At 30.3% G+C, this 13,725-nt stretch overlaps 1 protein-coding gene across 7 annotated transcripts in view; it reads left to right on the forward strand.

The window, feature by feature from the left end:
- The window catches only part of RhoGAP71E (Rho GTPase activating protein at 71E), a 164,546-nt gene that overhangs the window by 25,010 nt on the left and 125,811 nt on the right, over positions 1-13,725 (forward strand). For all 7 annotated transcript variants that reach the window (XM_085820141.1, XM_085820147.1, XM_085820146.1 and 4 more), the window contains 2 exons: positions 2,891-3,043; positions 5,688-5,748. In XM_085820141.1, coding sequence (XP_085676267.1) covers positions 2,940-3,043; positions 5,688-5,748 — 165 coding nt within the window. In that variant the 5' untranslated portion in view covers positions 2,891-2,939. The remainder of the gene's footprint in view (positions 1-2,890; positions 3,044-5,687; positions 5,749-13,725) is intronic.

A 13,725-nucleotide genomic window follows, 5' to 3' on the forward strand; every position in this document is an offset into this window, starting at 1 on the left:
CAACTTGATTTAAAGTGATTTTCAGGCTTTCAGAGATTGTTTTGACTACTAAAGCTTCACGATGTAAGGAGCAGTGAGTAAATTTAGTTTCAGGTGTGACCTTTGTTTCTTTAAGATATCACTCCGAAATGTTTCCTATTAAAGCCCGAGCTGCATCACTGCATATGGCAATGCACTTATTCTAAGGAATATCATTCTCAGACACAAAATTATCAATTACTTTTTTCACCTGCAGAAAATTTCACTTGGAGTTGTTTTATCGTATTCACAAAATAAATACTCTTCAGCAATTTGTTTATCATCTTCAAAATGTATGTAAACTAATAATTGCATAAAGTTCGTTACTTTCATTCAGTTGCAATGGGTTTTATTTTTTGAATTAGGTCTCTTATAGAATTTGCGATTTTATGAATTCATTGAGTTACTGTATCATTTGATAATGGAATATTATTAAGTTCATTAGCTGCTTTTTTGTTGAATAATGTTAAAACAATATCTTTAGCAGCTGGTAATATAAGGTTTTCTTCAGTAGTGTGAGCCTGTCCACTCTTAGTAATTCTTAGGCTTACGAGGCAACTAGCTTCCAAAGCATTTTCACTTGAAGTAACAAAACCTCATTACTTGTCTACTATTTTTGAACTCCAAAAATTTCCTCTTAAAATATTCTTCAGATTTATCCTTTAAGTTGGCATGCTTAGATTCAAGATGTCTTGTAAGAAATACTGGTTTCACCACAAACAACACATTAAGGTTGAGGGTCCATTTCATCTCCACTTCAGGTAAATCCAAATGATAAATAACTTTCAGTATTTTTCTAGAAACAACTTTTCTTTTCAATATTCTTAGTGCTTGTAGATTGTCCTCGATCACCTGTGAATCGTCACTTTTCTGCTTAGTCAATCCTAGCCATTTTTCCATTTTGAAACTCTATATAAGTTTTATTATTTTTTCACAAATATTTAAATGCTCGATATATTACGAGCTCTTCAAAAACAGACGACGATATTCTCAAATCCTGTAGAAAAGTAAGGAATGCAAAGGAACAAGAAGGCAAAATACCTGCTGTTAGAGACAGCAAACTGACATAAAAAATTATTCTCATTGGAAATGGAGCAATATGAGCCCATAATGGCGAAATAAATTACTGACATGTTAATAAATTGAGGAGCTCTAAGAGAATTAATGAGATGCTATTTTCTTTTTAAAGGAACTTATTTTTATTTCCTATTAAATACTGCATCCATTTCTATCACTCCTTTTAATAAAATCTGATGTGTACACCACATGACTTCCTTGTATTGGAATATTAAATTATACGCATTTTTTCTTGCATTTCATTTAAACTTATTGGTTTGAATTAAATCTACTTCGCCGACAGCGCATAAAACACAATAGAATAAATGCATTCTTTAAAATTCACTCTAGTATTTGTTTACCATAGCGACACTCTGGCGCTAGATTCACTTAACAGTATTAATAATTATATAAAAGTTAACTTATATAATAATTGTATAACGGAAACTAAGTTAACTGTTATATAATCCAATAATTATATAACAGTTACCTTATATATTTCGTTCATATTATAACTCATAATGCACAAAATTTATATCATTTAAAGAAAAGAATTATCTAATCGTTGCCACATGTTCTATTCAAATACTATAATAAAGCTAGAATGATTAAGCAACGATAAAAGAAATTAAGCAAACAAACAAAAAAAAAGAAACAGTTTTTCACAGACGATTGAGTATTTCTCATTTAATTAATTCAGTTCTCACTTTGCGAGAAGGCAAAAATACATAAAAACTCAAAATATCTATATTAAAAATTACGAAGTAAATCTCGAACACTTATTTCCTCGAAAAAATTCCAGAAAGAATTAAAGCATGATTTAATTGGCAATAATAAATGAATGCGTTATCTTTGTTGTTGCGAAGCTAAGTTTCTGTAGACTGGCAACAAATCCACTAGTCTCCTGTTTCAAATGTAAACATCAATGGCCGCCATTATAAAAGGGCTTAGCGGCAATTAAACAACTTTAAAATTGCTGATAATTCTAAAAATATTGCACACAGATTTGCTAAAGGCATAAAATCCTTAACCGGAAGATAAAAACAACATAATTCAATCATTTTTAAAGCAAAAAATGTACAATTTACCAACATATAAGAGTAAAGAAACTGAGATTACTGAGTCGGGTAACAGAGTGGATATATATATAAATATATTTATATACGTTTGGTGCGGCCGATTGCAACCAAAATACGAGGTGCACATCTATATGTTATAGCAGTCCTGTATACAAAATTTCAACGTTCTGAGGCTACTCGTTTTTGAGTTATGCGAGATACGTTCGTGCAGACGCCACGAAAAATTCTCTTAAGAATTAATTTTAAAGCAGTTTTATAGTTTTTTTGAAGGAAAAGAGTATTTTATTCGGTCCTTACGTACAGATATTACGCAAAAACATCGTTAAATTGCATTCGATAGCGGTCAAAATGGATATTTTCGTTGAAATATGCTGCCTGAAACTTTTCCCGATTACAATACTTCCTTTTTACTTTGTACAAGGAAGTAAAAATCATTTTGATTGCCCCTTGCTAAAGTCTATAAGCAGTTATTGATCTTGAACAAAACTTTGATTGTATAAATTTACAAGTCTTAGAAAAAAACTCAATCAGGATGTTGGGGTTTTAATTTTTGAATTTAATAGTTAAAAATACTTTGTTTCTTTGCGTACGACCAGTGGTACGCATACCACCAGTTGAGAACCCCTGCTTCGAAGAGAGAGCAATCGGAGAGTAAATTATTATATTCTTTTAAAGAAGTATTGTTAAGATATTGAGGATAACAAATTGCTTAATATAATCAAATTTGTATTTTATAGATTGCTGACAATGTAAGGGTGATAGCTAGTAGATGTTAGAATCTTTACGATGTCCGGCTGGGCTCAAAGGATGCATCGTGGAGCTGCTACTTTGAGCAATGTCGTTACATCCTGTGGCCACACTCCTGTACCTTATCCAACACGCATGGAGAAGTAAGGATTTTTTTATGGTTAATTTTCATAAATTATACAGGCCTTATTATTAAAATACTGTATGTTTTTATTACATTGCAATAAATTCTAATTCGTAATAAGGATATCAGATTTAAAAAAAATATATGTATTATCTTGTTGATCAACATTTTGGCTTAGTACTTTATAAATTTTGGAGGCTAGAATTTTTTAGTGGCAGTTTAAATAGTAATTCCATTTAATTTTTTTTTTTTTAATTAAATTTTTTTTTTTTTTTTTTTTTTTTTTGAAGATTGTTTTAGAACTTTTTGCAGTACCTTTCTGATTATTCACACCCTCCTCCCCAAAAGTTGCCAACTGTTGTCAATTAAATAAATTGTCATCAAGCTAACAGCCATTTTCAAAAATCGCAGCATACTAAGAATTACTTAAAATATAACAGCCAGTGATCAAAATAAAAAACAAAAAGCATCCATAATAAAACACTTGTCCTTTTTTTTTAGCTATTCTCCCTGTGTACACAGTGATCTGTGTTAGCTTAAAAAATGTTAGATAATTTGCTTAACATGTTTGCTGAAGAGATAATTGTCCTACACAATTACTCGTAACTTCAACCTACGAGATAATTGTCCTACATAATTATCTCGTAGGTTGAAGTTTGTGTTTAGGTGCCAGCTACGGGTTAATTCATAGTATTATCATGTTCTTTGAAGGTATCTGGCTTTGGAGATTATAAAAAAACAACAATTTGGCACAGTTCAAAAGATTTATTATAAGTAATTATAAAGCAAATAACATAGGAACTGTGAAAATAATCAAGCAATTTATAACAATCTTTGTTATAATTATAAAAATAATCAGTCTTTGTTATAAGCAATTACTAACTACTAATACACTCGTTACGAGTGTACTCATAGTTGGCACTGTCATAAAACATTTTGTTGCAAAAACTGACTGCGGTATAACTCATATAATTAATAAAACAATTAAAAATTATCTAAATTCAATATCTTTCCCATAAATACATGTTTTGTACTTTTATTTTACAATTAATTAAAATTTGTTGGCAAATTGGAACCATTTTTGAAAATGTTGCTTGCCAGCGAACTGCATAAATTTGGCATTGCACACATTGTTAATTTTCCATGTAAATGGCAATCTATTCAGTTTAAAAAAAAAAAAGTCAGATAATTGCATAAATTCACAATTGGCACGCAAATTTTAATCCATGAAATTTGATCATTTTCGAAATACAACCTCATGAATACAAATAGGCGAAATGCTATATTTCTGAAGAAATGCAACCCTTTTTCCTCTCATCAGCTGGCAAACTTCTCTGTCCCATAATGATTCCTTGCAAGGGGGGAATCGCAACTGTGGTCAGTGCAACAAAAACGAACACTAATGACCATTGTTTGTCTGCTGTGTTCTGTGCATGTTCCTGAGTTGCCCCATAAATACATTTTTGTAATGCCTGGTTTTGCCTATTTTGACTACATAGCTTCATGAATCATTTTCCAGGTGTGAGTAATCAGAAAGTACCTTTTTTTTTTAAAAAATATGGAAAGGCATAAAAGGTTTCAAGATTCAAATAAAGATGAATGTAATTTAATTATATTGATTGATTATATTAAGTCTATCAACATTGTATTTTAAAATTATTTTTCAGAAATTTAGTGCATTATAAAGTCCGAGATCTGGAATCATTGGAACTTAGAATACCAAATTAAAGAAATTAGATCATTTTTACGTAATTTAGTAAGATAACATATAAAAATTATAAAATTAAAAAAAAAAAAAATAATAATAATAATCTGAAAGGGTGCTACTACAGTTTAAGTGGGTGCCAAATTGATGTTACGAAATTATAGAATGAAGTATTTTCCATTCTTGGCACATAGAAGGAGGTGCGAAATCATCAATTGTCCACAGGTGCTGAGAACACTAGTTACAGCTCTGCATTGCTCTGCAGTCCATGTTTTACGACATTGGCATCACTTTCTCCTCTTACAGGCATTTTGATCACTGATGAGTGGCTTTTGAATTGCAGTTCGCCCCAAAATACCTTGCTTATGGATCTCCCTTCATATTATTTTGATGTTGACAGGGTTTATGAGTGCGACATTCAGTTCGACAGTCACTTTTGCGGCTGTAGTCCTCTTATTTTTCATCACAATTCTCTTCAATGATCATCTATCATGATCACTCAACATTCATTTTCATCCGCACTGTGATTTAGTGGATGTGGTTATTTTCAGTTTTCCTGTATGAGTTAAAAATCTTAGATACTATGCCTCTTGAAACACCAAACACTTCAGCTACCTTGGTTATGGAAGCACCCACCATACGAGCCCTAACAATTTGAACATGTTCGAACTCATTTAGCTCTGACATGACGCACTCACAACTATATAGAACAGTCTCAATGATGAATGACACTTGCAACATACTGAGGATGTTGTATAGGTGGGATTAGTAAGCAAACACATCATTGCCACCAACATCTTTTGCAAGATTTAGCATTTTAGTTCAAACATACATTTTATGAGGCATTTCCATATTTTTGTCAAAGCCCTGTACATTTTATTTTCTAAATAGTTGATTGTTTAATTTTTTTAGCATATGCTTTGTTAATACAAACTCTAATTTTATGTTTCATTTTTAGAGTTAAATTTGGGGTTATTCTTGATCAGGTGTGTAAGCATGATATACCAGGACCATTACTTGTAAGTATCATATAGTTAGTTATGTAATATTGCTTTAATTTCTAAGTGCTGAGTTTTTAATCTGTAAACAGTCGCGTAGCGAGGGGCAAGGGAGTGTATGATGCCCTGGTCTCCAAACAAGATTTTTAATCATATCACTGTGTTATTTTTTGAGGAGGAGCGGCAAAAAGGTATTTTGCCCCGGGTGCCAGTTATGCTCGCTACTCCACTGTCTGTAAAAAGACCTTCAGTTGGGAAAAATTCATAAGTTGAAAAATTATTTAAAAGGAGAATAAAAGTAATAATATTTATATACAAAATTTTTTATCTCTGTCAAATAAGTTTATCATAAAAATGTATGCTGAATAATCAGTTTAACACTGATTTTTTTTTCCTGCTTTGTAATTAATGAAGTTTTACAAAAATCTTAAAATAAATAAGGCCATTTTATTTAAAATGCATTTTTGTCAATTATTTTTTCATTTAAATAAAGCTACATTCTTCTAAATTGTAAATTTTAATTTTGATTTTTCTTATAGTTTTGTAATTTTAAATATAGATTTTATTCTAGATTGAATTAGTTTTTATAAATAATTATACATATGAAGTACAGTTTGATAAATAAATCTGAAGAAGTAGCAAACAGTTTGTATTTTTTAAAATATGGAAAGCAGATCTGACATAGAAAAGAGGAAGAAATGATATAAAGCTGTAAATTTTATTTAGTAATTGTAAAAATACTTACTGCTATATTCACCCAAAGAAGCCTGATGATTTTGTCTTTTAGTTGATCTCTTCTTATCTGAAACCGACTTGAACTTTATAAACTAAATCAACTATCTTATTCTTCTTCAGTTGCTTCACAGCCTGTCACAGGCCAAGGCCGTATCAAGAAGCTTCCTCTAACAGATCTGATTAGTCACTATGATCCACCAGCAACTGATTTTTAAAGTCTTGAGATCTGCCACCATGTATTCCCTAAATTATGACATAAGTTTTTAACTTGTTTACATAATAATAAAACTTCATATAAGAGAAGACTTTTATTAAAAAATTGGGAGTTTTTTGCCTTTTTCCTCTTGAAGAATTTTTTCTACTACCTTAAGCAGTATCAAACTGTTGACTGACGTATTTCTTCAGCTTCATTTTCTGCCAGGACTAAAATTTTCATTGTACTTATATGCTACCTTCAATTAATGTCATTTTTTTGTAAAATATTTCTTTAGCTCATTTTTATCCACATTGTCATATTAGGCCATACTGTAAACATATTTTAATTAATTCTTCTGTATAGTTTATTGAAGCAGGGTATAAGTATAGGCATTGTATGATGCTAGTATTAAAGTTTAAATGATTTGATAATTGTTAGATCCAAAAACTTATCATTTATTTCTTTTAACAGCAAGTAACGTAATTAATCACTGTTAATGGTTGTTAAGTTTGCATTACTCCCATGGAGGTAGGAAGTGAGAAGGAGATGCCTTAACTGGTTTCTCCCATACACTGATTTGAAGCACAGATGATCCCTTCATGGTGACCAAAACATTCAGTGTCTTACCATTAAGATCAATGGATTTTGACACAATCGGATGTAAATATTTTGTAATTACATCGTAAATATACATATAAATGTATATTTTCTTTTTGTACAATATTTCAGTATATGTGAAAAGAATACATTTTTAAACAACATTTCGTTCTGAATGGAATTATATGCTGTACTTTTCACAGAACAGTTTGCTTACTTAATTTAAATGAAATATTTTGAAATATTTTTGTTAATTACATTAAAAAAAAGTTTTAAGGTAATTCGATTTTATTCGGTTAAGGATTACAAAAATTAAGATCAAAGTTTATTGTATTATTATTAAATTTATGCATTATTTCTTTTCTCTTTATAGAGCTTCTTCCTGAAATCCTTTCTCAAATATGACATGATTTTTTTATCTTCCGAGACATTTTTAAATAAAAAAATCTAAGTCAATTTATAATTATTGCTCTATTCAGTCCATTTCAAATTAGAGCACCTTTTATTTTAATAGTGAAATATGTTAAATATTGAGGCTCATTTACATTTACTTAACTTTCTCAGAATATTTCTGAAAGGGAATAAAAAAGGGATTTTTTAAAATATTATTTAGAATTTGTAACTGAGTTATTTCAAAATATATAATTCTTAAGTGTAATTCTTAATAAGTTAGTTCTTCTTAATTAACAATTTATGTTCTTCTTCACAATTTATGTTTTATACTTATCAGATTTTTTACATTTAATTTCAGCAATACATATTCTAAAACTCTTCTTTATTACTTTATTAAGTATGCATCTCATAGAATTTGCTTTACAATACCTTTTAAAAGATTGCTTTCCAGTGTGAACAATGCTTGCTTAAATTGTTTTATAAACATATTTGTCAACAGGATTTCAATTTATGTTTACAATTTAGTGTTAAGGTATTTAAATAATATTTATAATCATTATACATTTAATAATTAGATTTCTTCGTAGTAACTTTCATAGGAGTTTATGAATGACTAAATCCTTAATTTCAAATAAACTTATAAATAATTTAATAAATATTTGCATATGTTGTTAAAGACAGATATATGTTTTTTACGAGCATGTGCTTAAATACCCATACATATTTCATATTTTTCATTTCCAGCATGTGCAAATCTTTAATTTCTGTGCATTCACTTTATTGAGTAAAATAACTTAATAATTTAGCATATGCCTGAAATTTTTACATAAGAAATACGTATAAATATTATTTGAATAAAAATTACATGCATTAGGTTTAATACCCATTCAAAGTTCAGTTCCCCCCCCCCTACAAAATTTCTCCATGATGGGATCTTTTCCTTTAGGCAGATAGCCCTTGCATTCCTTACTCTATTTAATAAAAACTTAACCATATTTTTATATTAACAATTGAGCATCAAGTTTCAAACTTTTGACTTAAAACATGTTTTAGGATGCATTCATTATCAAATTCAAATCTTCTAGTAAATATAGTTTGGCAGAGCACTCAATACCTCTTTTAGCGATTTTACCCAGTTTAATAATTCTCTGATAATATAATAAATAATAACTATTCATTTCACATTTAAACATTAACAACATTGTCATCAGATCACAATCTTGATTTCCTTACTCTGCATAATGTTGCTTCATTTGGCGAGTTCGCAAATGCATCCGTCTTAATGTGTGGTTACAAATCAAGGGAAAGTTAACTTATTGGCATATCTGTATGCATATTTATTAATTTTGATGAGGATTGTAGCACTTGGTGGTAGTTTTATTAACCCAAATAAGTAAATGTAAACCCAAAGTGATTATTTTTCAGTTATATAAAAATAAAGTGATGAGTTTAAAATGAGCAACTATAAAGCCTCTCCTCTAAAAATTTTTAAAAAGTATATGTTACAATAATAAGTAGATGACAAAAAAATATATTTTATTTAAAACCTTTTGGCATCTGGAACATAAAATAAAAGTAGCGAATACTTTATCAGGGGTATTGAAAGGCATGTACAATTTTTAAGGTACCGGTAAGGTATTATTCATTCTTTAAACATAACATTTCTGCTAAAATCAATGTTTTTGTAGTTCAACAGCTTAGAATTTTATAAAACAAATTCATAATCAAAATCGCTGTTGTTAGTTATCGAAAAATAATCAAGATGTGATTTTTGTGTAAATGTCAATAAACTATACAAGTTGGTATTATCCATCACAGAATGAATGTTTCTTTTATGCAGAAGTGTCCCATTTTTCGATTTGTGTTGAACTGTTGTGTGTCAAAATACTATCAAAGCACTGTCAAGGGAGCTTCTGAATGTAAACAAAAGACACCCCATCTTGAGACCATAGCTTCGGAGCAGTACTTCGCTTGTAGTGCGGAGTTGGCCTCTCCTTTCTTTTATACCTCCATGATTCCTCTCTCTATCTCCACAGTGTTCAAGAGGTGAAAGGTTCAGTGCTGTATAATCCCATGGTAGAAGCCAATACTCTGTGAAGACTATGTATGTCATCCTGATGGGCCTTTCCAAGATTTGTCTCGTATGTGTTATTGACGTGGGCAGTAACTGTGATTCTCTTCAGTGAAATGTGTCAATGTGATACACAAATCCTGACAGGGAATATAACTGCAAAGACTAGGATAGGAGTAGAAATATAGCAGAGTATCTTGGACAGCATTTATTATGAAGCCAAGTACCTTCCGATTAAATGAATTGCTAAGTAGGCTCTGTTGACATTAATTCAACAGTTTATATCAATCAAGTTAATCACCTGTTATCCATCTCACGTTTTTTCCTCACATGTCATAGGTGAACATACACTGTTCATCTGTAAGGTGTAAAGACAGCACCCATTAAAACTTGTTTCACCACTCTCATACTTTCACTTCCTTCACTATGAAGTATGCTTCTTTGGAAGACGACCATATTTTCTATTCTCAACTTAGTATTGCTCTATTAAAAATCAAACAACAATAGTATCTTCAAGTATTGTTGGCATCATTTGAACATTGATCATATTACCATACAAAGGTACCTTTTCGAAGAGACCACCCATGTATCTACTGTCAATTTTGCTTGGTACTGTCAGCTGGTTAAGTGACTCAGACCAAATTCCCATCATTCCAATCACATTATCCAAATTGTAATATGACCACATTAACAGAGTTGTAAAAATGAATTTTAGATAAATTGAAAAATACAAATTTTATCACTTGCAAGAGGAATCTCTAAAAATGAATCAAGCATAAGAACTACACGGGGAGTGAAGAAAAGATTAGGCTTAGTGTCAAAGATCCAGGTGATACATATGCAGAGATTGCTTAGGTTTTGAGAAAAATTCTGCAGTCTGAAAAGATGGGAGAAAATACTAATAGCTTGGATTAACATTCAAATAAATGAAAAGCCTCTTGTGTATGGGGTTGCTGGTTTGACGCAAAGCTTTAGATTTGCTTTTCTTTGTTTTAATAAAGATGACCAGTTGTCAGAAAAGTTCATTTTTAAGCAAGCAAAGGTTACCCTGAGAATTTTAAACATTGTTTTAATTTGCATGATGTAAAGCTTCAAGGAGAAACTAGCTTTGCAGGTAAAGGAGCAGCAGAGAAATTCAAACCCATTTTTGAAATTTATTGAAGAGAATTGCTATGTTCTGCAACAAACCTTCAGTAAGGATGAAACAGATATCTATAAATGAATAGGACAATGAACCTGTATCATAAAGGCACAAAATTTTTTGCCCCAGGTTTTAAAGCTTTTACGGGTTTACTCTGCTTTTTTGTAGAAATGCATCAGCTGGCTTCAAGTGCAGGCCTCTACTCATTTGTGGATTCAATTTATGCATTGCAGGGAGAAAAATTTAAGTAGTTTCCCCATTGTATGAAAGTGGTCTAGAAAAGAGTTTGGTAAACAAAAGCTCTCTTTAATAAGAGGTTTGAAATATTTGTTAAAAATTTGAAACATTGCTTAGAACAGCAGATGCTAAGCTTTAAAGTTTTCCTAATTTTTTGTAGCTGCAGGATATGTGCTGAAACCCTCACAACATTGCATCCAAATATAAAGATTTATTTACTCTCATCTAAAGCTACTTTCTTAATTGAGTCAGTGGATCCAGGGAACATAAAAATAAAGTCTATTAAGTCAAATATGTGTACACCTCTGCATATAAGCACTAGATGAAGAAACACATAGAAAACACTGCATGCTAATAGCATTTTTCATAGAGTTCGACTTTAAGCCACTGCATAGAAATGATTCCTCACATGCAAACAAGTGAATTCGTTGCATGCTGACATCAGCTCTGATCAGAAGTTGTCAACAGTTTTAAAGTTCTATCATTTGAAAACAAAGCCAAAGAAATCATGCAAACTGCAGAAGCAGTTGACAGCAAAAAATGTTTTAGAAGAAGTAGAAATCAAAGAACTGATCGATAATGATGAATGAAGAATTGGATATTCATATATAATACCAGCCAATGATGAAATCAGCAATAGTAAAGAAGATAAAGCACCTTAAACTTCTAAGAAGTCAAACTAACTGTTAAAAAGGATTTTGAAGTGGTATTTGATCCAGATGCAGAAAGAAGAAGAGGCATTGAAAAACTAGACTCTTCTTACTGCAAAACTTTATATAACAGTCATTATAAGCAAAAATCACCAGCTTTTTTAAAAAATAAGCAGTAATAAAAATCTTTTCAATTAACATTTCTATCATTTTTCTGTTTTAATTAAAAAGAATATTTAGGTTGTTTTAAATTATACATACTTTCTTAATTTAAACTATGCATTTTTTCCACAGAAAGTTAAGTTGACTGAATATGGTTTTGTCATGTGTGCAGCATATTAATCGCATAACTCCTGCATTTAGCAAGGGTTTACTGCACTTAAAGTGTTGAAAAAGGAAAGAAAATGATTGATCCATGTATGATTAATTACTGTTTTTGATTTAAAAAAAGTTTTGTTCATATAAAAAGAATTTGAGATAACAGCTTATAGATTTGACTTGTTTTCAGTTTGTTTTTATTGTCTAAGTTAGATATTTTGGTATTTACCTTGATACATTTTTGTAGTGTAAGTCTTGTTAAGGAATGATTATTATAGAAAATAATGTAATTATCACTATCAAATTTATATGCCCAGAAAAACTAATTACTATAGATGATCACCATAAAAGATTCCATTATATTTTAACCCTCTGGAGGTTTTGAGAAAGATAAGGTATTGTTTTCTAAAGCGTCACCAGCTTTGTCAACAAAAACTTTTGAAAAGCGCAGAACCTTTCTTTCACAGAATGCACGAAAAGCGTTAAGTAGTTTTTCTTTATCACCCCACATCTGCGGAGAGTCATCAGGTGGACTGATTAGAGTCGGCTGTAAAAATATCAATCGCTGTCAAAACTTTGCTCTTTGGTAGTTTCCGAGAAGGTATATGTTAGCGTTTGTGATTCGACTTGTAACAGTAAGTCAGGGTTTATGTTACCAAATCTAAATTTTGTAAAAAACTGCAAATCAAGACGTTAAAAGAAAATAATTATAAATGTTTAATTTTTTTTTGTTATGTATATGTGTGTGTACGTGTTTATATATATATATATATTTATTTAACTCTTTATGAGCAATCTATATGCATCCGGGCATAATATCAAAATATTTTTGTGTTTCTAGTAATAACCTTCACTTTAAGTACTTAATTTACCCCTTATATATGATTAGTTGCCTAGAGGATAGAAACAATATTTTCTCACTGAAACAATATGATTTTCGATGTGTTTTCCTTACTTTTTTTAATAAGGAAAAAAGTAAAATATCTTGGAAACTTAGAAAATTTCTTATTTTATTTGCAGCTTTGGGTATTTTTCATCCAGGGTTTATTTAAAACTACGGATATAAATAATATTTCACAACTTACTTGATATAATGACAGAACTAATTAACTGAACATGTAAAAAACTTGTTTATATTCTAATCATAATCACAAACATCTAAATTTTTGCCATGCAATTTTACGTTTTTGTGTACAGCAATAAGTAAGAAAAGCCGTGAGTTGATTAATTGTACCATAATGATATTGTTTTCTTTAAAATCTAAAAAAATATCAGTATATTTTACTATTCCACTACTTATTTTGCGAGGGGGGCTAAGAGCAAATAAACAGTTGCCCTTAGAAATCTGCGTGTTAAAAAATTATAAGAAATCGGATTTTGATGAATGATTGAATCGGATTTTGATTGAATCTTACCATTTTATTAGTCTCCACACCTGTAATTTTTTTCCTCTCTCTATATATAGAAAGAATCAAACAAAGACACTAGTCTAATGCTCTTGTTACTTACTTATTTTTTAAATTTGATTATGGCAAAACACTCAAAAGTTATTTGCCTAAGGATAGGATGTCTTCGTTTAGGAATTTCTGAGAGAAGCTGGCTCGTATACACGTTGCACGTGAGGAAAACAAAGAAAACGCCTACGCAGTGAGCTTGTTCG

This window comes from Stegodyphus dumicola, chromosome 7 (assembly GCF_044657685.1).
Source record: "Stegodyphus dumicola isolate Sdum_Otavi_A_Nest chromosome 7, ASM4465768v1".
Classification (NCBI taxonomy): Eukaryota; Metazoa; Arthropoda; class Arachnida; order Araneae; family Eresidae; genus Stegodyphus; species Stegodyphus dumicola.